General features: G+C 58.7%; 7 protein-coding genes across 7 annotated transcripts; 2 read left to right on the top strand and 5 right to left on the bottom strand.

Moving 5' to 3' along the window:
* Positions 1-22: 22 nt before the first annotated feature.
* TRAVEDRAFT_74985 (uncharacterized protein) lies at positions 23-1,953 on the bottom strand (the record flags this gene model as incomplete). Its single annotated transcript, XM_008046007.1, has 1 exon — positions 23-1,953. The coding sequence occupies one exon, from the start codon at positions 1,951-1,953 to the stop codon at positions 226-228; it is 1,728 nt and encodes a 575-aa protein (XP_008044198.1). The 3' UTR covers positions 23-225.
* A 685-nt stretch (positions 1,954-2,638) lies between these two features.
* Positions 2,639-4,792, bottom strand: TRAVEDRAFT_31796 (uncharacterized protein). The gene is made up of 3 exons (XM_008045837.1): positions 4,618-4,792; positions 2,890-4,538; positions 2,639-2,837 (listed from the first exon to the last, which is right to left on the bottom strand). Exons 2-3 carry the CDS (start codon positions 3,478-3,480, stop codon positions 2,829-2,831), a joined length of 600 nt encoding a protein of 199 aa, XP_008044028.1. The 5' UTR covers positions 3,481-4,538; positions 4,618-4,792; the 3' UTR covers positions 2,639-2,828.
* A 689-nt stretch (positions 4,793-5,481) lies between these two features.
* TRAVEDRAFT_31795 (uncharacterized protein) lies at positions 5,482-6,555 on the top strand (the record flags this gene model as incomplete). Its single annotated transcript, XM_008045836.1, has 2 exons — positions 5,482-5,581; positions 5,647-6,555. Coding segments are annotated over exons 1-2 (826 nt in total), but the record flags the coding sequence as incomplete, so codon positions are not given.
* A 1,003-nt stretch (positions 6,556-7,558) lies between these two features.
* TRAVEDRAFT_53052 (uncharacterized protein) lies at positions 7,559-9,303 on the bottom strand (the record flags this gene model as incomplete). Its single annotated transcript, XM_008046006.1, has 2 exons — positions 7,559-9,165; positions 9,261-9,303. The coding sequence occupies 2 exons, from the start codon at positions 9,301-9,303 to the stop codon at positions 7,559-7,561; spliced, it is 1,650 nt and encodes a 549-aa protein (XP_008044197.1).
* Positions 9,304-10,964: 1,661 nt separating this feature from the next.
* Positions 10,965-12,348, top strand: LiP10 (prepropeptide lignin peroxidase; the record flags this gene model as incomplete). The annotated part of the gene is made up of 6 exons (XM_008046005.1): positions 10,965-11,025; positions 11,087-11,294; positions 11,349-11,483; positions 11,538-12,084; positions 12,151-12,225; positions 12,280-12,348. 6 exons carry the CDS (start codon positions 10,965-10,967, stop codon positions 12,346-12,348), a joined length of 1,095 nt encoding a protein of 364 aa, XP_008044196.1.
* Positions 12,349-12,556: 208 nt separating this feature from the next.
* TRAVEDRAFT_74981 (uncharacterized protein) lies at positions 12,557-16,467 on the bottom strand. Its single transcript, XM_008046004.1, has 3 exons — positions 16,033-16,467; positions 15,305-15,630; positions 12,557-15,170 (listed from the first exon to the last, which is right to left on the bottom strand). The coding sequence occupies exons 1-3, from the start codon at positions 16,335-16,337 to the stop codon at positions 12,853-12,855; spliced, it is 2,949 nt and encodes a 982-aa protein (XP_008044195.1). The 5' UTR covers positions 16,338-16,467; the 3' UTR covers positions 12,557-12,852.
* A 411-nt stretch (positions 16,468-16,878) lies between these two features.
* Positions 16,879-20,961, bottom strand: TRAVEDRAFT_155379 (uncharacterized protein). Its single transcript, XM_008046003.1, has 4 exons — positions 20,101-20,961; positions 19,892-20,052; positions 19,430-19,832; positions 16,879-19,373 (listed from the first exon to the last, which is right to left on the bottom strand). Exons 1-4 carry the CDS (start codon positions 20,760-20,762, stop codon positions 17,363-17,365), a joined length of 3,237 nt encoding a protein of 1,078 aa, XP_008044194.1. The 5' UTR covers positions 20,763-20,961; the 3' UTR covers positions 16,879-17,362.
* Between the last annotated feature and the right edge of the window lie 108 nt (positions 20,962-21,069).

Below are 21,069 nucleotides of genomic sequence, written 5' to 3'. Positions count from 1 at the left end.
AAGTAGAAAAGGTCGCTGGTGAGATTGTGAGTAGCGAAGCATTTTTGCAGCGACGCCCATGCTCATTGCGCACGCATAGCCCAACTTTACGACACGAATTTGTCAACACTCTTCGTGAGTAGATGATGGAAGGAGGATCAGCAATATCGGTAAATGCCTGCTATACATGAACTCAGCACACCATACGAGCAGTCCATAACCAATAGGGATTTTCTAACATCTAAATCACCATTCCTTGTCCACGAACTCGTAGGTATCGACCGCGGGCACAAGTAACGCTCCGTAGTGGGCATCAAACTCGCGATAATCGAACGCCGTTGAGCGACGCAAAGTGACCGCTAGCAGCTCCAGCCTTGGCGCCCCTTCTTCCGCCCGAGTCGAGACACACCAAGCGAGATCATCCATGAACAAGCCGCCGCTGTGTCCCTGTTGCTCTATGCGAAGAGCTCTGAGTTTCGGTGCGCGGACGCGAACTGCGCCCTCGAGTTGTGCCGGGTTGTGTGAGCCGAGCGACTCGCAGAGACACTGTGGGAAGACGTCTGCGTCCTCGATCGTGGTGCTCCGCAGCCGGAGCTCCTGCACCTGCGGGAACGTGTCGAGGAGCGCGTCGAAAACGTTCATCTCCAAGTTCTCGAGGTCGAACACGAGGTCGAGCTCCGTGAGGGGCGCGTCGCGGAGGAGGTGCACGAAGTGCGCGACGCCGGCGTCCACGGACTGTGTCCACTCGACGTGAAAGGAGCGTGCAAGGAGAGAAAGTATGACCGTCGGGCCTGCAGCGCCCTTACAGGTAATGGAGTACATGCCGTCCGTGATGTGGAGGCGCGCGCTGGTGGTAGAGTGGAGGAAAGCGAAGGTGTCGATGTCGCGCGGGAGCATAGATCGATAGGTGAGGAAGGGATCCTCGAGATCTTTCTTATCGACGAAGCCAGAGAAACAGATGCTGCCCTGTGACGGAAGCTGGAGATGGCCGATGAACAAGGAAATCCATGTGACGTTGTCTGCGAGGTCGGCCTGGCGAAGACGAGGAAGGGTGACCGCGCGGAGCCGCTCCGAAGGGCCGGGACGGCTCGAGCATACCGCTGGGAGCAGATCGTGCAAGGTGAGATCTTCTAAGTCCTGGGCGCATCTCAGGACGTCTAGAAATGCGGCGACGGACATGGTGGAAGAGTAGGCCATACATCCGCGGAGGTCCAGCGAGCGGAGGTGCGCCAGCAAGGAAATGGACCACGGGATGGAGACGTCTCGCAGGGACAGCTTGGTAAGCTCGGGGCAGTCCTCCGGCTTGAACCTGAAGGTAGCACGATCCGCGGGGGGCTCCTGGCCTTGGTTGTACATTCTTCCCCACGTGTCCACGCAGATCTCCAGTTGTGTCAGGGAAGGAAACGGTCCACATACAAGCGGCTCAAGCATTCGCAACTTCAGTGCGTCGAAACAGCTGAGGCGCAGATGTCCGATTTGGTGGCGCCTATCGAGCAGTTCAGGTAGAGCAGAGATGATTGCCGTGGTCATGGAGAAGTTGAGATGCAGCCTGGCCGCCCCGGAGCGAGACATGGCCGTAGTCAGCCATCGAATGTCTTTACCGACGTTGATTGAACGCCAGAAGCAGGGATTCGCTTTGACTACGGCACGCCAGCGTCGGCAGACCAGCGTGAGTCGAAACCAATCTGCTTTGTTGCTCGTGAAGACAGGTCCGGGGCGTGCATATGTGGGTTGGCGCGAGAGTATATCGACAAGAAGCTCGGGAGGAAGTTTGTGTATTGGGAGTCGTGCGTTCCATAGCGCTCTGATTTTGAGAAGATTGACGTCAGATGATGCTGATTGCGAGGACTGGACTTGTAGGCCGATGCCGAGAACGCTCGTGTCGTGGAAAATCGGGCCAACGTAGTCTGGCGGCAGGAGACCGTATAAGGGCCCGTCGAGCCTCACGGTATCATCGGCGAGCTCGTATGCCATGACTGACGAGGCGCAAAGATTCAGACTTTCTGCTCCAGATGTATAGCTCAGTTAGATTACGAGTCGGTCGAGCTTGGCCTAGTGTAGTGCTGTGTAGTGATGATCTGAGGATCCGTGTTTCGGAGGCACCGACGGCGACCAGGCCCTCAAGGTCACGATGATGTTGCTACGTCGTGCGTGTTAACGGCGTCCTTGAAAAACCTCGCTAGCGATGATACTCACCTCAGTGATAGTGCTGACCGCAATATGTGAGAGCAAAGCACGAACGGGAAAAGAACGAGAGACTCGTGCCGGCGCCGCAGTACTAGCGCCAATGTTTAAATTTCAAGTAGCGCCTAGTAGTAGCGCCTGCGCGCCAGCGGTGGGCGCCCGATATTTTATCGCCCTCACCCAACCTCACCGGCTCTCCTTTCTGCGACCACCCGTGCTCGCTTTTTAATCTTCTTCAGAAATTACTGGCGGCTTCGTCTAACCCATCATTACTGGTCTGCCCGCCCCTGCTCGCCATCTTCCCCGTGCCTATCTTCAGGGTGATATCACTCTGTATGTATTCGCAACATGCTAAGAATATTTTATTATCGATAGAGTCTGATCAGGCCGTCCGTCTTTCCTAAACTGTGAGTATGGCATGCATTACAATGTTTGTCCCGACGTACTATGTGACCAACATATGGAAAGGTGCATGAGGTTACTGAAACATATAATCATCCGTGCGCTCAGCAGCACAGCTCGTGAAGCTCGGCCTGCCCTCATTCAGAGGGAACATCTGCCCTAGCCTAAAGGCGCCACATTTTCCACCCCAACACCGACGTGGTCGATATCGTGCCCTCGCGGATGTTGCCAGTGAGTACTTCCGCTTAGTGGGCAACGGCGATCTAATAAAGCTATGACAGAGGTCAGAGATGCGCAGCGCGCAAGCACAGATCCTGCACTCACGTGAACGTAGTTCCGGTTCTGCCCTAGGTCCTCGTACGTGACACGCTCGACGAACGGCGCGAGCCGCGCCATGAACCGCCCGCGCGACGCGTAGTAGTTCGCGTGGTGCAAGCTGAACACCGCCCACACGAGCTCGTCGAGCTTCGCGTCAGCCTCCGCGCGCTCGCGCAGCGCGTCTGCAATGATCTCCAGGTCGCGGTCGTCCGGGGGCGCGGGATAGTTGTCCTCCGGCCGCGAGGTGTGGCGGATGTGCACGCGAGTGAGCTGCGGACAGCACGGCTGCGCGGACCACGCGCTCGCGCGGTGGAGACCTTGCCACATCGCCGTCCAGGTGCCGTTTCCGGTCAGCTCGAGCCGTTGCAGGAGGGGTAGGCTTGTAAAGAGCTCCTCCCAGACGGACGGCAGGATGTGATACGAGCTCCCTTCGACCACGAGCTCGGTGATTGGCGTGCTGCCGAAGAGATGGGAGATGTCCTGGAGCGCGGCGGGGACGACGCGCGACCAGTCGAGGTCGAACCGCGCCTGAAGGTTGACCGATATGGGGACGGGGAGCGCCTTCGACTCCACCCGCACGATGCACAGGTCCTCCATGAAGGCGAGACTTGCGATGACGGGGCCGGCTTTGGGGGGGAACGTTGGGAGGATCCTCGAAGAATCGGCAGGCACCAGCGTTCGGAAGAGGTGCTCGGAATCAGAGAACTGTGCCTCCTCATCGCGCCCAGGGCGTAGCCTATAGCACAAGAGGCGCAGGGACGCGATGGCGGGGGTGTCAAGGTAGGCAATAACCGCGGCGATGATATAAGCCGAGTCCTCTGCAATGTCGAGCCTGCGTAGGCTGGGGAGCGTCACCCGGCGTGGCTTCGCGGGAATTTCGCGTGGGGCAGTGGCTGACAGCGAGTGGAGAGATTGCTTGACGTGCAGCTCAACTAGCTGTGAGCAGCCACCCAGTGTTTGGATGAATTCGTGGAAGGAGGAGGGCCAGGAGCACCTGTCGAGCTTGATCTCGCGGAGGGTAGTGATGTCCGGAGGAGAGATGACGCCGCGGAGGTCCAAGCGCCGTAATCGAGGATACTGCTTCATGTTGACCACCGAGCGGGGAGGCATCCGGTCGTCAAGAAAGTCGGGGCAAACTTTCAGCTCCTCGAGGCAGGGAATACCGATGGAAAGGATCACGTCGATGGGGGAGTAACTGATATCCATGTGTACCACGTACAGCGCGAGTGCGCGCACTGAGGAGATGTGTGACCGGAACAAATCCAACGACTCCGAGAGAAACCACGGGTTGTGGACACGAATCTCGAGCGGCGTGCCCCCGTGTAGCGAGAGACACCATCGGAGCGGCGTCAGGTCAGCCACTATTGGGACGACGCGCCAAAAACGGGAGACGGAGAGCATGATGTTGCGCCAACGCTTGCACACGCGCATGACACAGAACCATCTGTAGAAACTGCCCAGATATCGTTCTCGAAAGTAGATTGCATGGACGCAGTCGAAGATCACGATGAGGAGCTCGTCTGGGAGGCGGTCGATCTGTGAAGTGGACGGGGGAATTTCCAGCGGGTTCATCGGTCCGAGGCTCCCGGGGACTGTCGCGCCCCGGGTTTTCCCTCCTGCCACATGCTTCAGGCGTTTGAACGCTCCTTTGATGGCTGTAGGACGACCCCGTTAGCACATGAGCTCGTAGCGTCCAAGGCAGGAAAGCCGCGCACGTCGCGTTGCTCGACTTACTTTTGGGCTGCAAGAAGCTCATGACATGACGCCCGCTATCGCGTCGAAACATAGTTGTGCAGAGCTTGTAGTATCGCCGGAGCCTAGTCTTAGTCGGTTATGCCAGCGTATCGCCGTTTATGAGTACGCAAGGCTGGTGAAACAACGCACAAGTGGGGCGAGGCAAGGTAGTCGTCCGTTGGCAAGTTGCGCAGTGGGCGCCTGCGGCTCAGGTCCAGTATCTCGGCAATTTGGGCGCTAGACAACCCTGCAGGGGCCAAGCGGGCTCCCATAGAAGCGCTCTCTCACGGCGAATATATAGAGCGGACGAAGCTCTACGAAACTTCCAGACCAGAAAGTGGTACGTAAATCCGCTTCTAGCCATAGAAGCAGGCGTGGTCTGATAGCACGTGTCTTTGCGCCGGGCAGAAATATTTCCCATGAGCCTCCGAAGGGAGATATTGAAGGGTGAGGCCGCATGGACTAGTGAGTAAGAAGCAGAGATGAGAGGGCACGTATAATAAGACCACACTTTATAGGGATAGTACGGCCCCAAGTAATCACGATTCCTAGATGCGGGCTTCGTGAGACGGGCGAAACGAGGGATGCGACGGTCGCTCAGAGGGTCACGTAAAAGCGAGAGGAATGCGTGTTATATGCGTTAAGAACACAAAGCGATCTATTCACGAGACGGTAGTGTACGATATCGACGCGTGTAACTCAGGGAGCTCCTGACCGTTGTTGTGGCAGTGCTCTGAACAACGATACTTGCCGCATTGGGACACGCACTCGCAAGGCGTTGCGTGGCACGCGATATTAAGCCGGCCGGACTCGGCGGATGCCATTGCAACTTGAACTAGAACTTAGCTGAGGCGCGTCCTCTGGCTCTACAACCACTTCACTCCCAGTGCTGTTGTCTCTGCGTGATCAAGAACGTATCCTATGGTAGCTGTAAACTGAGCTCTAACGGTGCGCGCACAGATGGGTAGGTCCGACTCGACGCTATTTGTTTCTCTCCGAGTCCTGGATCGCTGATACATTCTCTCGCAGCTGTAGAAGAAACACATGGCGGCGACGCTTCCGGTCCAAGCCCTTCCATCACACCCATCGATCGTATGCCGGACGAACTCATCATCGATACATTCAAATACGTCCATGCCGATATCTTCGATGGCCCTCCAGAGACCTGCTTCCACGAGTGGATACGGCTACTCCACGTATGCAGACGATGGCGCAGCATCATCCACTCGGTCTCCGACCTGTGGCATATCATAAATATTACTCCAAAGTCCACGCCGGGTGAGCTGGCGTATTCCCTCTCCCTTTGCGGTGACCAGCCGCTGGACGTCCGCTTCCTCTACTTGGATCCAAAACTTGTCTCCGATTCCTCGAGGTTGCTGAGTCCCAAGTTGTCCACAATACAATGTCTCACTCTACGGATCTTTCATCTTGACTATGACAACCCTCCTTTCGGCGATATCCTCTCGTTCGATATGCCAGCTCTTCAGGAGCTTCGAATTGTCCCGCGGTACATCGTGAGCAATCACACACCTGATCACCAAGTTGTCGCACTACGTCAATACCCCCTACTTCAATGTTTGGAACTGGGCGGGATCACCTGTCCCCCGGACATTGCCAACCTTCGAATCCTTCATCTTCGGTGTTGCTCTCTCCCGTTTTCATTCGACGGCTTTGTTCGAGTCCTCGGGTGCTGTGTACAGCTGGAAGATCTGCAGCTCGACTCAACGCTGAGCTCTCTGGCCGCCACGCTCCCACAGACGGCGCCTTCTACACTTCCCTCAGCCAAACTCGACCGCCTCCGCTTTCTTTTCATCGACGATCGCTCGGCCCGCGCCATATCCGATACCGTAAGCCACATCGACGCTCCCGGAATCACTACGCTGCGTATACTATGTTATAGCCGCCATCGCCCAGAGGCTGAACACCTACTGCGGACCTTATTCCCGGGCGATTCGTCTCCGAGCATCTCTTCCAGTTTCACCGCCTCCCCCGTCAAAGTGCGCCTGTATCTCAAAGGCAACACCGACACATGCATCATCGAAACATCTGAGTCATCCACGTCCCCGGCCATATCGACGTCTCTCAACCTCTACGTTGGCTTCGACTTTGAGATGGAGTGCACCATCACCACCGCGCTCCAGGATACCGCCCCCCTCCTTGCAAACATGCGCGTCTCCGAGTTCTCTCTTGCCGCGGGGATGCCAATCGACGTCCCACCCGCGGTTTGGGAGGAGATATTCTCCAGCATGCCCTTCCTAGAAAGGCTGAACCTCAGGGGCGACGGGGGTATGACGGCGATGTGCCAGGGCCTCCACCATGCCAGCATAGAGCGACGCTGCTGTCCCCGCCTCACGAGCATACAAGTCCAGAACACGTCACGATCCGACTTGGAGCATATCGCTCGCGGCGCAGAGGTAGAAGACTCCGTTATCTGGATGGATAGCATGCGGGACACGATGCGTGAGCGTGCGCAGGCGGGAATGAAGCTCCGGGAGCTCGTGGTTGGGGAGTTTCGGTCCTATGCGGAGGGGTCTCACTTCCCGTGGTACGATACACATCTCGCGCAGCTGCGTCCGTTCGTTGAGCGGGTGGAGTATGAAGATATCTGCGTTTAAGACGCGGCGAGCGAAGGGTCATCTGCCGGTGGAGAACACTCGGATTAGGTTGGGATTCAAGAAGGAAGTGGTCCGACGTCGCAGTATACATATGTTCATGCGGCAGCGGATTCGCACGCAAGCTCGAGTGTCGACGTGCCAAGGCGGACAGAGACTATAATGCATGTAGCACCCTCCGTGATTGATGTCATACAAGTACTCGTTGTCCGATTTGCGGACCACTATCTGAATGTCCATGGCCATGTCACAATAAATATACACGCTCGATTCCGATCAAAATAGAAGGCCAGGAATGAATGGCACAGTGTATAGTGTCCCGTTCTCGTTTAACTCCCTTTTTCAGCGGGTGCATATTCTCCCGACATCTTGTACACCGTCCGCTCCACGAACGGGTTGACCTGCTTAAGGAACTCATCACGTACAAAGTGAGCATCGGCATGTGAAGGTCCGCGCACCTCCCAGACCAGCTCCTGCAGCTTTGCGCCCTCCTGCGCGCGCCGACACAGTGTGTCCCTCACAACACCGATCTCGCGCCCATCTGCCTCGGCATCGCCGCCCTCCTGCGGCGCGGCCGTCCCGATGTGGACGCTCTCCAGACGCGGGCAGCACAGATTTGTAGCGTTCCCGCTCCTGTGGCGGAGACCCTCCCACATCGCTATCGCCCCGTAGGTGCTGGTGTTTACTAGGGCGAACGTCTCCAGGATGGGCCAAGTGGCAAAGAGCTCCGCCCAAGCGGCGGGCGGAACGTGCTCCGCGGGCCCTTCGATGGTGAGCGCCGTGAGGGGCGCGTTCGCGCACACACGGGAGAAGTCCCGGAGCGCTGCACAGAGGGCGCCCCTCCATGTGCCAGTACCTCCAAAGTCAGAGCGGAGTTGCATCGACTGCCAGGGCTCTGGTTGCGTGGAGGCTTCGAAGGTGCACGTCCCCCTGCTTAGAAGGCGAATCGTGGCGTGAATGGGTGCAGTGAACCGCGGAAGCACGCGGGATGGCTCGACAGGGAGGAAGGCCCACACGCGGTGCGCAGATGCTGGAGTCAGCGGCCTTCCGTTCAGGACTGGGATTGAGTAGTAGTTCAAGACACGAAGAGATTTGATGGAAGGTGCTTCGATGTGAGCTAAGACGGCGGTGATGATGTCGGCGGCGCTGTCCTCGATCTCAAGACCTTCGAGGCGCTCGAGCTTAGCCCGGCCAACGTTGGGTGTGATCAAGTGTGGGAGGGGGAAGGAGAGCAAGCCCAAGGAGTGGTACAGACGCAGCTCTTCGAGACGCACACAGCGCGACAGCGTGTGAATGAAGTCGTCGAGAGTGAATGGCCAGGAGCAGCGATGAAAGTGAAGAGCTCGGAGGTAGGTGCACGGGATATTCGAAGGGCAAGCGAGCCCCGTGAGTTGTAGCCTCCGAAGCAGTGGGTATCGGTGCAGTGCGAAGATTGGTTGCCTGGAGACCCTGTTGATCACAGTGTGCGGAACGAAGAGAAGCTCTTCGAGGCCCGGCATGTCGAGTGCGAGGACTTCGTCAAATGCAGGACGTAGATTGTCGAGGTGGAAGGTAAAGAGAGTGAGACGTTGAATGCGGGATGCATATGGACCGAGCAGCCTTACTGATGCGGAAAGGACCCGTGCTCCGGGTTCGCAGAAACGGATGTCCAATAACGAGCTACCGCAAAGAGAGAGGCAGTACTCCAGTTCGGATAGCTTCGACTCCCTGGAGGTGATGTTTATGACGCTCCACATGCCGGGGACGGAAAGGATGAGATCACGCCAGCGAGAGCATATGTGAAGCAGCTGCATCCACCGGTGGAAGGCGGTATCGGCAGGCCCGGTATTGAAGATGCATGCGTGAACGCACTTGAGGAAGTCTACTAAGAGTTCGCCTGGAAGGCGATTAATCGGCGCGCTTGAGGGGTCTGAGTAGCTCGTTGAGCCCTCTATTCCTGTCAGAAGGAATCAATTGTGAGCAATTGCTTGAAAATGCAGGAGACGGAGGATACCAGGAGGGTTGGGAGATTTAGAGAAAAGCCTGACTTACGCTTCTCAAGGCCGTCACACTGGTGTAGGTCTTCGCAGTCCATGTAAATGGTGCCCCAGATGCTCAAATCGGTTGTGAACTGAGCGGTGCGGAGGAAGCAGAATTTCTCGAGTGAACATGGCTGGTGGCAAGAGCTGCGGGTGATCAAGCTGGCGCAGCAGCGCGAACACTGGCCGAAGTCGGATTAGATTAGATTAGATTTGGCCTGGATGTACTTGGCTGCCGCCGCCGACTCTGCAAGCAACTTGTCAAGAACGTTCACCGCAGCCGGCAGTCGCGCGTGGATCTCCACCGACTACTGTGCATGATAAAACCCGATTCACATACACACATGCACACGGGAAAGCCAGCAAAATTGTCCGCATCCAGCCTTGGCAGCCTCCGCAGGCAGAATAGCGCCATGTCACCCAGATGTCACCTACGTGGAATTCATGGTATGCTGCACAAAATGGCGATGATTTATCTATCCCCCGCTGACTTAAAAATGAAGCTGGGTGAAGTTAGAGGCCGCCACGATTGATTTGCGGACCAACACGCTCCTTATCTAAGTGCCAAGCATATTGAGGTCAGCGCACCCCACACAGTACGAGTACCAGTTGTTCAGTTTCACATATTATACTTCCAGAAGGAACCAGAACACGCCATGACACGACTATGAACCACCGATGTGTCTACGCATCAACTTTCTAATGACGTCGTACCTCGCATTCAGTCAGGTAGGCGCTGTGAATCATCGTATGCAGTAAGTCAGGAATGAAAAGTACAGTCCCACAACCCTGAGATTACCTCCTCACGATCTATTTAGAGGTCCTATCACCATTGGGTAACGTCGACTGACGATCTACTATGCACTCGAAGCGGGCGACCCACAATTAGTGGGTTGAATGCTTGGGCATTTGCGACTGTGACACCAAGTGCGAAACCTACCAAGTACTGGCCGACACGCTCCGACGAACGTGAGAACCATTGCATACTTTGTAAACTCTGCATCCCAAGATTCGCTGATCAATGCGCAATTTTCTTAGGCAAGCTTGCCAGTCCGAGCAGCCCACTGCGTCTGCTAAAGGGTTATAACAAGATCCGCCGAACCTCGTTGTTACCATCTGCACCAAGGGCTCTGGCGTGTGCCGTTGGTATCCGTACCTTCGTCGCCTCCTCCGCGGGCAGCCGCAGGACCTTCTGTATCAATCATAGCATCTCATCATGGCGTCGAGTCCAAGTCCGACTGTACCGCGTCTTTGAGCTGTTTGTGCCACTGTCAATCTTGCGCACGGAAATGACAGCAAACTGACCCCGTCATCTTCTCTTTTCCCAGGTGTAACATTGCTTTCTCGACGAAAGTCGGCCGTACGGTCCACGTGAGCCTCGACCGCTGTCCTACTGCTCGCGAGGGCCCCCAAGAGAGATCGTGATTGGACGCACAATTTTCAGTGCACGACACACCGAGGTTGTGGCCCCCCGCATTTTTCTTTGCACTGGGGGATGCCTGTTGGGGAAACGAGAATCGCAGAATCTCTACGCTGTGATTGGCTGACCGGAGGCTGTTTCTTCGTCTTGGCATCCCGGAGCAGCGGAAGCGGGACCCACACCTCGCGTACTAGCACCCGACATGCGTTTCGTAGAACGAGGCGAGAAACGTATAAAAGGGAGGAGGACGGCGACAAAGGCCTTCAGAGCACTCGTCGACTCCTCTCAAGCATCGCAATGGCCTTCAAGAGCCTTCTGACCATCGTCTCTCTCGTTGCAACCCTCACGGGCACCAATGGTACGCAGTGCACGAGCACCACTCACTCGCCGTGTTCTGACCATTCTTCGCTTGCTACCAGCCGCGCTGACGCGCCGCGTTACCTGCCCCGATGGCAAGAACACTGCGACGAACGCGGCGTGTTGCCAGCTGTTCGCCGTTCGCCAGGATCTGCAACAGAACCTCTTCCATGGCGGTCTCTGCACGGCTGAGGCGCACGAGTCCCTCCGCCTGACGTTCCACGACGGCATCGCCATCTCGCCCGCCCTGGAGGCGCAAGGAAAGTTCGGGTACGTCTGACAGACCTTTCGGCCCCTCGTTAGCTCTTTCTGACCGCTTTGTAGTGGTGGAGGTGCTGACGGCTCCATCTCGATCTTCCCCGAGATCGAGACTGCCTTCCACCCCAACATCGGCCTCGACGAGATCGTCGCGCTCCAGCGGCCGATCCAGGCGCGCCACAACCTGACGCACGCCGACTTGTGAGTAGAGAGCACGCCCACTTCCTTCAGCTTGGCTGACTGACGCTGTACCAGCCTTCACTTCGCCGGCGCCCTCGCCGCGTCGAACTGCGCGGGTGCGCCCCAGCTCTCCGCCTTCGTCGGCCGCAAGGACGCCACCCAGCCCGCGCCCGACGGGCTTGTCCCCGAGCCGTTCCACACGCCCGACCAGATCTTCGACCGCCTCGCGGACGCGTCCGAGGGCGAGTTCGACCCGATCCTGACCGTGTGGCTGCTCACTGCGCACACCGTCGCCGCGGCGAACGACGTCGACCCGACGAAGTCCGGGCTGCCGTTCGACTCGACCCCCGAGATCTGGGACACGCAGTTCTTCGTCGAGACGCAGCTGCGCGGGACGCTCTTCCCGGGCAAGGGCGGGAACCAGGGCGAGGTCGAGAGCCCGCTCGCGGGCGAGATCCGTCTGCAGAGCGACCACACGATCGCGCGCGACCCGCGCACGGCGTGCGAGTGGCAGTCGTTCGTCGATAACCAGCCGAAGGCGCAGGCGATGTTCCAGTTCGTCTTCCAGGTGCTCTCCACGCTCGGCCAGAACCAGGACGATCTCGTCGACTGCACTGAAGTCGTACGTCGCGCCCCTTGTCTTCCCTCAGCCGTTTTCGAGCTCGATGCTGATTGATTCCCGCAACAGGTTCCGATCCCCGCGCCGCCCCAGGGCCGCACTCACCTTCCGGCTGGCATGACAATGAACGACATCGAGCAGGCCGTAAGCATCATTTATAGCTCGTCTTCTACGGATTCCTAATGCGTTTACATACAGTGCGCCGAGACTCCGTTCCCCACTCTCCCCATCGACCCCGGACCCCGCACCGCCGTCGCCCCCGTGTAAGTCTCACTCCCCATGACCTAGCCCCTTCGGGGTTCTTATTGCTGCTTTTCTCTCCAGCGTCCCCCCGCCGAAGGTCAACCTCTAGAGTCCAGCATTTGAAATCTGGCGCCTCGTACCGGTTTATGGGTTATCGTGTTTAGAACGGTTTCCCTGTGGTCTTGGAGCCCCTTGAGATATCTTGGGCGTGTGTTGTTGTACTAGCAGGCTAGGTGAATATAAGTATATCGATTGTCGATTTAGACTCTATGTCGACAGTAGGTTGGCTAGCGTAGTTATCTCATGGATGATCGATTGAGTCCTGAAGATGAAGACCCTCCTTGACTCTCTGATCATACCAACTTGAAGTGGATGAGTCAGTCATTACCAGCGGCATACACTACAATATGAATATGTACGCTACAAACCGAGATAAAGAATAAACAACACCTCTCTTCGCTCCTCTGCCATCCTCCGCCCCCTCCATCGAAGTAAAAACATGTACGAAATAATGTGCTCAGACTAGAACTACTTAGCCTCCTGTTCGCGAGCGAGTCGCGTTAGCAGCCGCTTCGCCGCACTGTACTCCGTGTCCTCGTCGCTCGAGTCCGCCCACACGTCGCGCGCGCCGTTCTGTTCGATGCGCGAGCCCCACGCGCCCCCATTACCTGCATTCTCGGCCCGCGGCGTCGCGGAGCCCCCGCGCGCACGGGAGGAATGCGACCACGGCTCATGCCTCTCACGCTCGTCCTCGTCCGTCTCGTCGAGCGCGGGCGGCGTCGCGGAGAACGTCGGCGGAAGCGACATGCGCACGCTCTTGCGTCGCACGGGTGGGGAGGCGGTGGACGTCGTCGAGTTGCTTACGTCGCTGACATTGTCGTGTGGCGGAGGTGGGGGCGGGGGTAAGGTAGGGGAGGGTGGAGGAGTCGGCTCAGGCTCGTCGTCGAAGACTTCGTGGCCGGTCTCGTACGAGGAGATAGAAGATACGTCGCTCGCACGGCGCTTTGACATGAGGTCGGGCCGAAGTACGGTCAGGGTATCGCTGGGACGGGTCGGCGCAGGAGCAGGGACGTTTCCATTGGGAGACGCAGCTGCCGGACGTTGGGGTTGAGAAAGGGACAGGGCAAGCGGCGGCAGAGGAGGCGAATTCGGGTTCGGTGAAGGCGTCCGGCTAGCGTTGCGCAACGCAGAACGAAGGGGCATCTTCGCTGGGAGTGGTTTCGGCTGGCTCGCGGTCGCGATCGGGAGCGACGGCGCGGAGATCGATGCGGACATGAGCAGCGAATTCCGATAGTTGTGCTCCTCCCCGTCCTGCTCCTTTTCCTTCTTCAGCCGCGGGCGCGGGGTAGCTGAGCCCTCGGAGTGCTGGCGCGCCACTGCGTTCACTTCCGCACGGACCTCGTCGATGGTGATGTTCACTGGGCCAGGGGCTTTAGGCACAACGAGCAGGCGGTTGGGATCCTGCTTGAGCGCAGCGTCCTTGTTGATGCGCGACATCCCCTCGACGATACTCATGAGACTCGGCTCGCCATTGGGGAGACGCGTGGACGTCGAAGTCGCGGACGTCGACACCGTGCGCTTGTGCTTCGTCGGAGTGGGCGGGCCGTTCGAAGTCGGGGTAACATTCAAGGATGCGGTGCGCTTGCGAGAAATCGATCCCTGCCGGCCAAGCGGGGACGGGGTAGAGATGTGCAACATAGAGCCAGTCCTCGGGGGCGCACTAGCAGAGCTCGAGATCGACTGCTTCGAGATCGACGAGTTCCGAGACAACGACGGCCCGCCCTCGGACAGCAGCGCCAACGCCCCGTTCGGAGGTTTCTTCAAGCGTGTGCTACTTGCTCCCGCGCTAGCCCAGTCGTTCTGCTTCGGCGACGAGGGCTTTGCAGGTCCGTTGACTCCCGTTTCAGATGGGCTCTTGGAGCGCGTCTTATCCCGGCCACTGCGCCCGCGCGCCTTGCTCACGGACTCGGCCACGGTATCGCTCGCGTAGCCCTTGTCCGCGTTAACGGTCCGCGCGGGGGACGGGGCTTGCACAGACCCACGCTTTAACGCGCGTTTCTTGAGCCTTTGAGTATCTCCCTCAACCGGAGAACCTTTCACCGGGGAGTTCAAGAGAATCGGCGTAGGAAAAGTAGCCCGTGCATATGAATGGGAGGGCGTAGGCCCTTCTTCGTCGGAGCTGTCGCCGCGCTTCACTGACGCGAGGTTCCTGTCGATGCGCGACTGCCATCGCCCTGGTGCTTTCGAGGGAGACGTGCGCGTGGAGTCGTCGGCGTCATTGCGAGAGCCCCCGACGTGAAAGAGGGCGGCCAGGTTCCCTAGCATGGATCCAGAGCGCTTCTTCGTCTTCTTGGTGGGGGATTCGCTGCGCAAAGACGACGCCTCGCCCAACATGCTCTCGCTCGTCGACGCCTTGGGCCCCCGTAGTGAAAAAGAGACGTGACGCGACGGTACAGAGGCAGAGATAGATGGGGCCTTGGCTTTCGGCTTACCCTTGCTGAAGCGCGGGTTCTCGTGCACTTCGGTAGGGATCGCTGTCTCGTCCTCTTCTGCGCTGCTACCTCCGCCTGGCTCTTCTTCGATTGTTGAATGTTGAACCGTTCCGTTGGGCATGGCGTACTCGCCAATAGAGTGTGCTGGGGGTATCTGGAGAGTGTACGGCTTCGGCGGAGTTGGAACTGTAAGGGGTGAAGAAGCCCGCCACGGCGGACCCACTATCGTGCTCTGCTCAGACGAATGTCCGACTTGCGAGGCGGACTGAGAGGGGGCTAGAGAAGATACGTCAGAACCAGCTTGGTCGTGACCGGGAAGGGGCTTGTGGAGGTAAGGGTATCCAAACGGGCTGCCTGTCAAGCGCAAATGTTAGTCTTTCGTCGCAGAGGGTGCAAAGAATTAACGGCTGACACGGAATCGTCCGGCAGTGCCCTCCATCGCGGATTGAAAGAAGCGTGTTGAACAACACAATGTTTTCGCGACGTACCGTAGCCGTTTTCCATCCCGAGGGTATCCAGGGCCCGAATGCCTTCCTTGCCCATCTCCCCCCATGCCCACCCGCATTCCGCCATTACCCGACACCGTGCCTGGAGACCTGACTTGATAGTGTGTAGACGGAAAACATTGAGTTCTTGCTCCTTCGAAGCGAGGTGCGCCTCGCACGCTTGCAGCTCCGATTGAGCAGCGGAAAGTTTCTGGCCGACGTGCACCTCGGGCTTCGTGATGCTCAGCGTCGAACCTGAGGGTGACCCGCCCAGTACCGAGTCTCGTGCGGGTTTCTGCTGCTTCGACGCCTTGATAAGGCGCGTGACCCTATGGAGATTTGTATGAGTTACTGATATTAGAATTGGAGGGGACGCGTCGTCAGGGCCATGCAGTCGAAATTGCCTCATGTGCCTGCACATCACCGCTCCTCCTTCTGCTAGCAATAGGAATCGGAGGGGAATAGAAACCTTCAAGGTAGTGAACGCGCAGGCCACCCCTTTAGAGATGCGCTAGGAACTGATGGTATCCTCTCGTTGAAGCGTGAAGCCCTCGAGAGTCCACGGAAACATCCGTTCCTCCGCATCCCCTAGCAGTCAAGCAGCCCTATTAACCGTCATGAGCGGCTTCAGAGACCCCGGCGGACATCCCGAAGGTTTGTTCCGTCGGTCCGAAGGGCGTTTTGGGGGTGTCGAACACGTATCGTAAATCCAACCGGACGTTAAGACTCACAGAATCTCCCTATCCCGCATGATGTTTCCAACGTCGTCTTCCATCTGCTTCAACGCCCTCAGCTGCTCCTGCCAACGTTCCACCGCGGCCGCATAATTCCTCAACGCGTCATCCGCGCCCGCTAGGTTCCCCGCGACGGCGATGATGACCCGGGACGTCGGAGGTGTACACGTCGACGCGTAGGCCGAGAATGAGGCGAGCGAGGACTGGGAGTAGTCGAGGAGCACGGAGAGGTGTTTGGAGTAGTCCTTCTCATGGCTGAGAAGGTTGGCGAGGAGCCGCGAGTCTGATGGCCGGTGCACCATGCAAACGTGGAGGTGGAGGGGGCCGCCGGGGAGGCAAGCTACGCACGCAGGGGTCGAGCTCGATGCGAACTTGGACGGAAGCTTAAGTGTGTCGTATGGAGCGTTGGCAGTGCTTTGCGGTGCTCGCCGTGACGTGGGGATGTGGGGAAGATCGGGACGACAGCGCGGATGGTGGTGGAGTTGGGAAGAGATATCGACACGGTGACGGTGGTGGCGGACGCGTAAATTGATTCTACTCAACGCTAGTGGCGCCGCAGCGATCCGTAAAAGGCAAGCGTAGTGTTCGTGCACGAATGTTCTCCGACTTGGCCGATGGTGCCTTGTTGCGAAAAAATTGAGATAGACTCCTTCTGGGAGAAAGACAGCGCATTTTTGTACATCATGCAGTTGCAGACTCATTTTTCCGGCGCAAATTAGCACCACCGCGAGTACAGCTGAGCATGCATCGTCGGTACAAGTACTGGCGTCGTCTGATGGAACGGATGCCTGGCAATACATGCTCAGCGCTCATCCAGAACAACGTCGAGTAAAATGGCAAAGTGGACTTTTATTATTATCTGTATGGAAGGGGGAGCATCCAGCGATGACTATGCACAACGAACGTGTCAATAGTCGACGAACCGCCGGAACGCAAAGAGGTATGGAGGGGTGTCGCGTAACGTATCGTAGCTGTGTAATGGTGCGGGGGGTCGTGCGTGGCCGAGGCAAGGGCGTACAGCAAATAATGCGGGACGGGCAGGGACGCCGCGCCCGAGGGAGGGGAGGGGGCAAGGAGGAGAGGCAGATGGGCGTATAACAGGTATGCAACACAAACAATGCGCTTCTAGATGATATATGCAAGGGAGGTGTGCGAATAGATGTAAAGTATAAACATGCGAATAGAGATCCAGAAAATGCGGCGGCAGCAGCAGCAGCAGCGGAAGCGCCCGAGGTATGCACCGCGCCGTCATCCAAGATTGTTCCTCTCCGTCCGCGAAGAAAGTCCGTTCCAGTTTCCAAGATGCCAAGGGAGCCGCGGTGCGAGATCACACAGGGTGCCAGTCCGACCCGTGCGCGTAGTGTTCCATCGCGCCCCACGTCGTCTGCGTCCTCCCCGAGCTGCTCGTCCCGCTCCCCATAGTGGTGGGGTTGGTGATGAAGGACTGCGGCGCCGTACTGATGTCGGGCATGCTCTCCTCATGGCTGAGCTCCTGCGTGCGACCCGCGATAGGTACCCCACCGCGTTCCGTAGCCACGCTGACCAACGAAGGCTGCTCTGAAGGTGCTTGTGAGATCGTCGAGCGCGCGGTGTGGAGCTCCGGCTGAGACCCGTCCGAGCCAGAACCGGGCTGCGAGGTCGGGAGCGGCACGTCCGCCTCAGCAATGTCCGAGATATCGTGCACCGCTTCCTCCGCGCGCCACTGTTCGCGCAACGGGTGCCCGAATGTGTGGTTTTCCGGGCTGCTGAGCACCGCCTCCGACGACGTCGACGCGTATGGCGAGTCCGAGAGCCGCACGAGCGAGTTCGCGCGCGTGCGCACAAGGTCGATCGACGACCGCGACGCCGCGCCGAGCGATTGGATGAACGACTGCGCGCGCGAACGCGCCGACTCCGAGCCCGTGCCCGACGTCGTGCGGGAACGCGAATTCGAGTTCGACGCGGATGCGGACGCGGCTGAGCCAGAGCGCGACCCGTTCGAGCGCCGGTGTAACGAGAGCGCGCTGCTGCGATGGCGCAGGTTCACGAGCGACGCGCGTGGGCTCGGCGCGGCGGACAGCAGGCCCACGCTGTCTTGCTGCTCGGCCTCCTCGATCGAGCCCTCGGCTTCGGGGACGTCCATGAGGCTGTCGTCCGGTTCGTACTCCCCATCGGAGCTCTCGAACGAGCCAATGGGGATGGGGCCGAAGGTCGCGGAGGGGTCCGTCGCCATGCTTTCTGTGCGTGTGCGGGCGCGTGGCCTGCCTGCAGGGAAGACGACAGGCGAGGGCGACCCGGGGGACGAGGGCAGGGTTGGCACTGTTCCCGCTCTTGCTCTCCGGTGCACCTGGGGATGCCGCGGGGGCATGGGAATCCCGCTCCCACTGAAGCTCGAGTTCAGCGGGCTCGGCCCGTTCGAGCTGTTGGACCTCGGTGAGTGCGAATCTGTCGATTCCATATTCCCGGTCGACTGCGTCGAGCGCGAGTTGCGGGTCGAGCGCGACGGCGTTGACCGTGACTGCCCCGAGTGCGGCGTAGAATGCGTATGTGGGGTCATCTGCGACGACGATACACTCCCCCTCGGCCGGCGGAATTGGAAGGGGTACCGCGAGACGACAGGGCGACCAAGGCTGGACATCGATCCCGAGGTACGCCTCTCCGACGATGGGACCTCACTCTCGCCTTCCTCTTCCTCCTCTTCCTCCTCGCCTTCCTCCTCCTCTTCTTCCTCATCGCCCTCATGCTGTTCGCTGTCCTCCGCATGCACTTCCTTCTCCTCGATCTCCGGCGAAGGAGGGAACGGTATGACGTCCTCAGAGGAGACCTGCGCGCCATATCCCGTGAAAGGATACGGCAGCTTCATGAGGGGACCGCTCGGCTCCGCAACCTGCTTCTCCTTCTGCTGCACCACCGGTGACGGAGGGACGATGCTGGTACGTTCGATCTCCGGTTTCGTCTGCGCGCCCGCCTTCTCGTTCACGTCCAGCTCCGGGGTGTGCCGGGGGCTCTCAAAAAGTTCGCCCGAGAGCACGCCCCGGCGCGCACCCTGCGACGTGGACGGGATGCCCACCGCGGCGAAGATGCGTTCCATGCCCTCCATCGGTGTCGATGGAGCCCGCTCGTGCCCTTCCTTGCTCAGTGCCGACGGGCCACGGGTAGGCTTCGTCATGAGGCAGAGGTCGTATGCGTCTTTGATGCGTAAAATCGTGCACTCCTTCCACGACCACGGGAGGGGGTCGAGGTCGGAAAGATTGTCGTGATATACCGAAGCCGTCTTTTCCGCGTCCTCCTCTTCCCAGCGGTATCGTGGCCCGCAGAAACCGGCACAGCCCTGTCCACTGACAGCCCAGAGACCGATCCTGCCAGACGATACTGTTCATGAATGGACCAGAAGACGGATAAGACGAAAACGCACCAGCTGATCAAGAGAACGAGGATGCGCCAAGCCGTCCATGCGGCGTTGGCGATGAGCACACCCCGGGCATAGCTCGTCAGCGTCTCATCGGAGGCGCGGAAGAACGTCCCGTCTCTACGGCCGATGCCTGCATCCGCAAGCGCGACAGCGCCTGGTTGGGGGGAAGAGAACGCGAAGAGCAAAGCAAGCGACAACGCCGCACGCGGCATCAAAAGAGCAACAGTGGGCAAGTTCTGAGAGTAGAAGTAGAAGGTTTCGGCGAGGCCATCCCGGAGGCTGCCGTGCTCGCCGAAGAAGGCGGAGAAGCGAATAAAGTACATGAAACAAAAGTTCAAATAAGAAGACATGGCGGCGAAGGTGAACGCAGAAGAGGAGAAGTAGATGGGGAGCACGAGAGGACGCTCTGAAACAGGGCATCGACAGGTTAGTATCAGAACGGATATGAAATCGAAGATCACTCACTGACGCGCCAACGGCGAATGAAGGAGTAGACGATCTCGTACACGACGATGACCGCGACTATCCACGCGAACCAGCATGCGATATACGCAGCGGCGGCCAGTGCCCAGTTACGTCCAGAACCGGGGACACCAGGTGCTTCAGGGTTGGGATGCATGGCGACCCTGCAGGAATGGTTAGCGCGAAGTGGCGAGTAATATGAGCTGACTCACAGGATCAATATGAATACAGCATTGAAGTCGAAGAAGGTCTGCAGGGGGATGTGCGCGAAGGCGAATACAGGGAACAAGTAGTAGAACAAGCGCATCTTCCATGATGGATGTCGCAGAATCTCCAGGTTTAGGCCAGGGGTCCGGAACCTCGGCCTGGGTAGCTGCCCCTCGAGTCCTCCGGCAGAGAACAAGGTTGGGGTGAGAGCAGCCATCGTCGCGCGCGACCACACTCGAGCATGAGCTGCTCCAGAGAACGCGCGCGACTGGTCGGTGGGCTCGCGACGGGGATCTTTCTCGGCCTGGGAGGCACTCTGCAGACTGACGATGCGTACCGATCGTGGCGTCGGCTTCCTACCCACAGGGATGACGGGGGAGCTACTGGTGCTTGGGCCCGCTTCGGTGAACATACCTGCGACCGACGATTGAAGGGTCGACTGGGGAGGAGGTGGTGGCGGCCGTTTGGGGAGCCAGGACGGATAACCCTCCGAACTTGACGAGACGCCCTGAGGGGACTGGGGGGTGGACGAATGGGCTTCTGAGCCGGCAGCTGGTCCGTGCGCGCGCTGGCCCGAGCGATCAGAGTTGACTCCCGAGCTCGGTCTTGACGAGGATTTCGGAGAGGGAGACTCTGGAGTAGATGAATCGTACTGTTGTCGTGACATAGCCGTAGATTATGTTGAGAGGAACCATGCAAGGTCAGTAAATTAGCCAGGAGAGGGAAGTCCGTGGAGAGATTGGCGGTGGTCTCGCGCGGGGGGAGGGCAGCGTGGAGGGAACAGCACGTCGAGCTGAACACGGGCTCCTGGGTGCTACTGCTGCTGAGGACCGTGAACGCGAGGGCCTCGTGTAGTGACGATGGGCAGCCTCGTGTTGAGCGAGCAGAGGGACGCGCGAGAGAAAGTCGCAGGCGCATCGACAACATCAACAACTTACCAAAAGAGGAAGCCTTCTTAACCGGCGGTCCTGGCC

This window comes from Trametes versicolor (assembly GCF_000271585.1).
Source record: "Trametes versicolor FP-101664 SS1 unplaced genomic scaffold TRAVEscaffold_13, whole genome shotgun sequence".
NCBI classification, from domain to species: Eukaryota; Fungi; Basidiomycota; class Agaricomycetes; order Polyporales; family Polyporaceae; genus Trametes; species Trametes versicolor.
Note: the sequence above shows the minus strand (reverse complement) of the source record. Positions and strands in the feature narration are given on the sequence as shown.

Coding starts and splice junctions, on each gene's coding strand:
- TRAVEDRAFT_31796 (XM_008045837.1), bottom strand. CDS start 3,480: ATGGAGGACCTGTGCATCGTGCGGGTGGAGTCGAAGGCGCTCCCCGTC.
- TRAVEDRAFT_155379 (XM_008046003.1), bottom strand. CDS start 20,762: ATGTCACGACAACAGTACGATTCATCTACTCCAGAGTCTCCCTCTCCG. Junction 19,833..19,891: donor CATTCGCCGTTGGCGCGTCA/GTGAGTGATCTT, acceptor GCCCTGTTTCAG/AGCGTCCTCTCGTGCTCCCC. Junction 19,374..19,429: donor CTCGTTCTCTTGATCAGCTG/GTGCGTTTTCGT, acceptor ATCGTCTGGCAG/GATCGGTCTCTGGGCTGTCA.
- TRAVEDRAFT_74981 (XM_008046004.1), bottom strand. CDS start 16,337: ATGGTGCACCGGCCATCAGACTCGCGGCTCCTCGCCAACCTTCTCAGC. Junction 15,631..16,032: donor ATGCGGGATAGGGAGATTCT/GTGAGTCTTAAC, acceptor AAATCTCCATAG/GGTCACGCGCCTTATCAAGG. Junction 15,171..15,304: donor CGGGATGGAAAACGGCTACG/GTACGTCGCGAA, acceptor TGCGCTTGACAG/GCAGCCCGTTTGGATACCCT.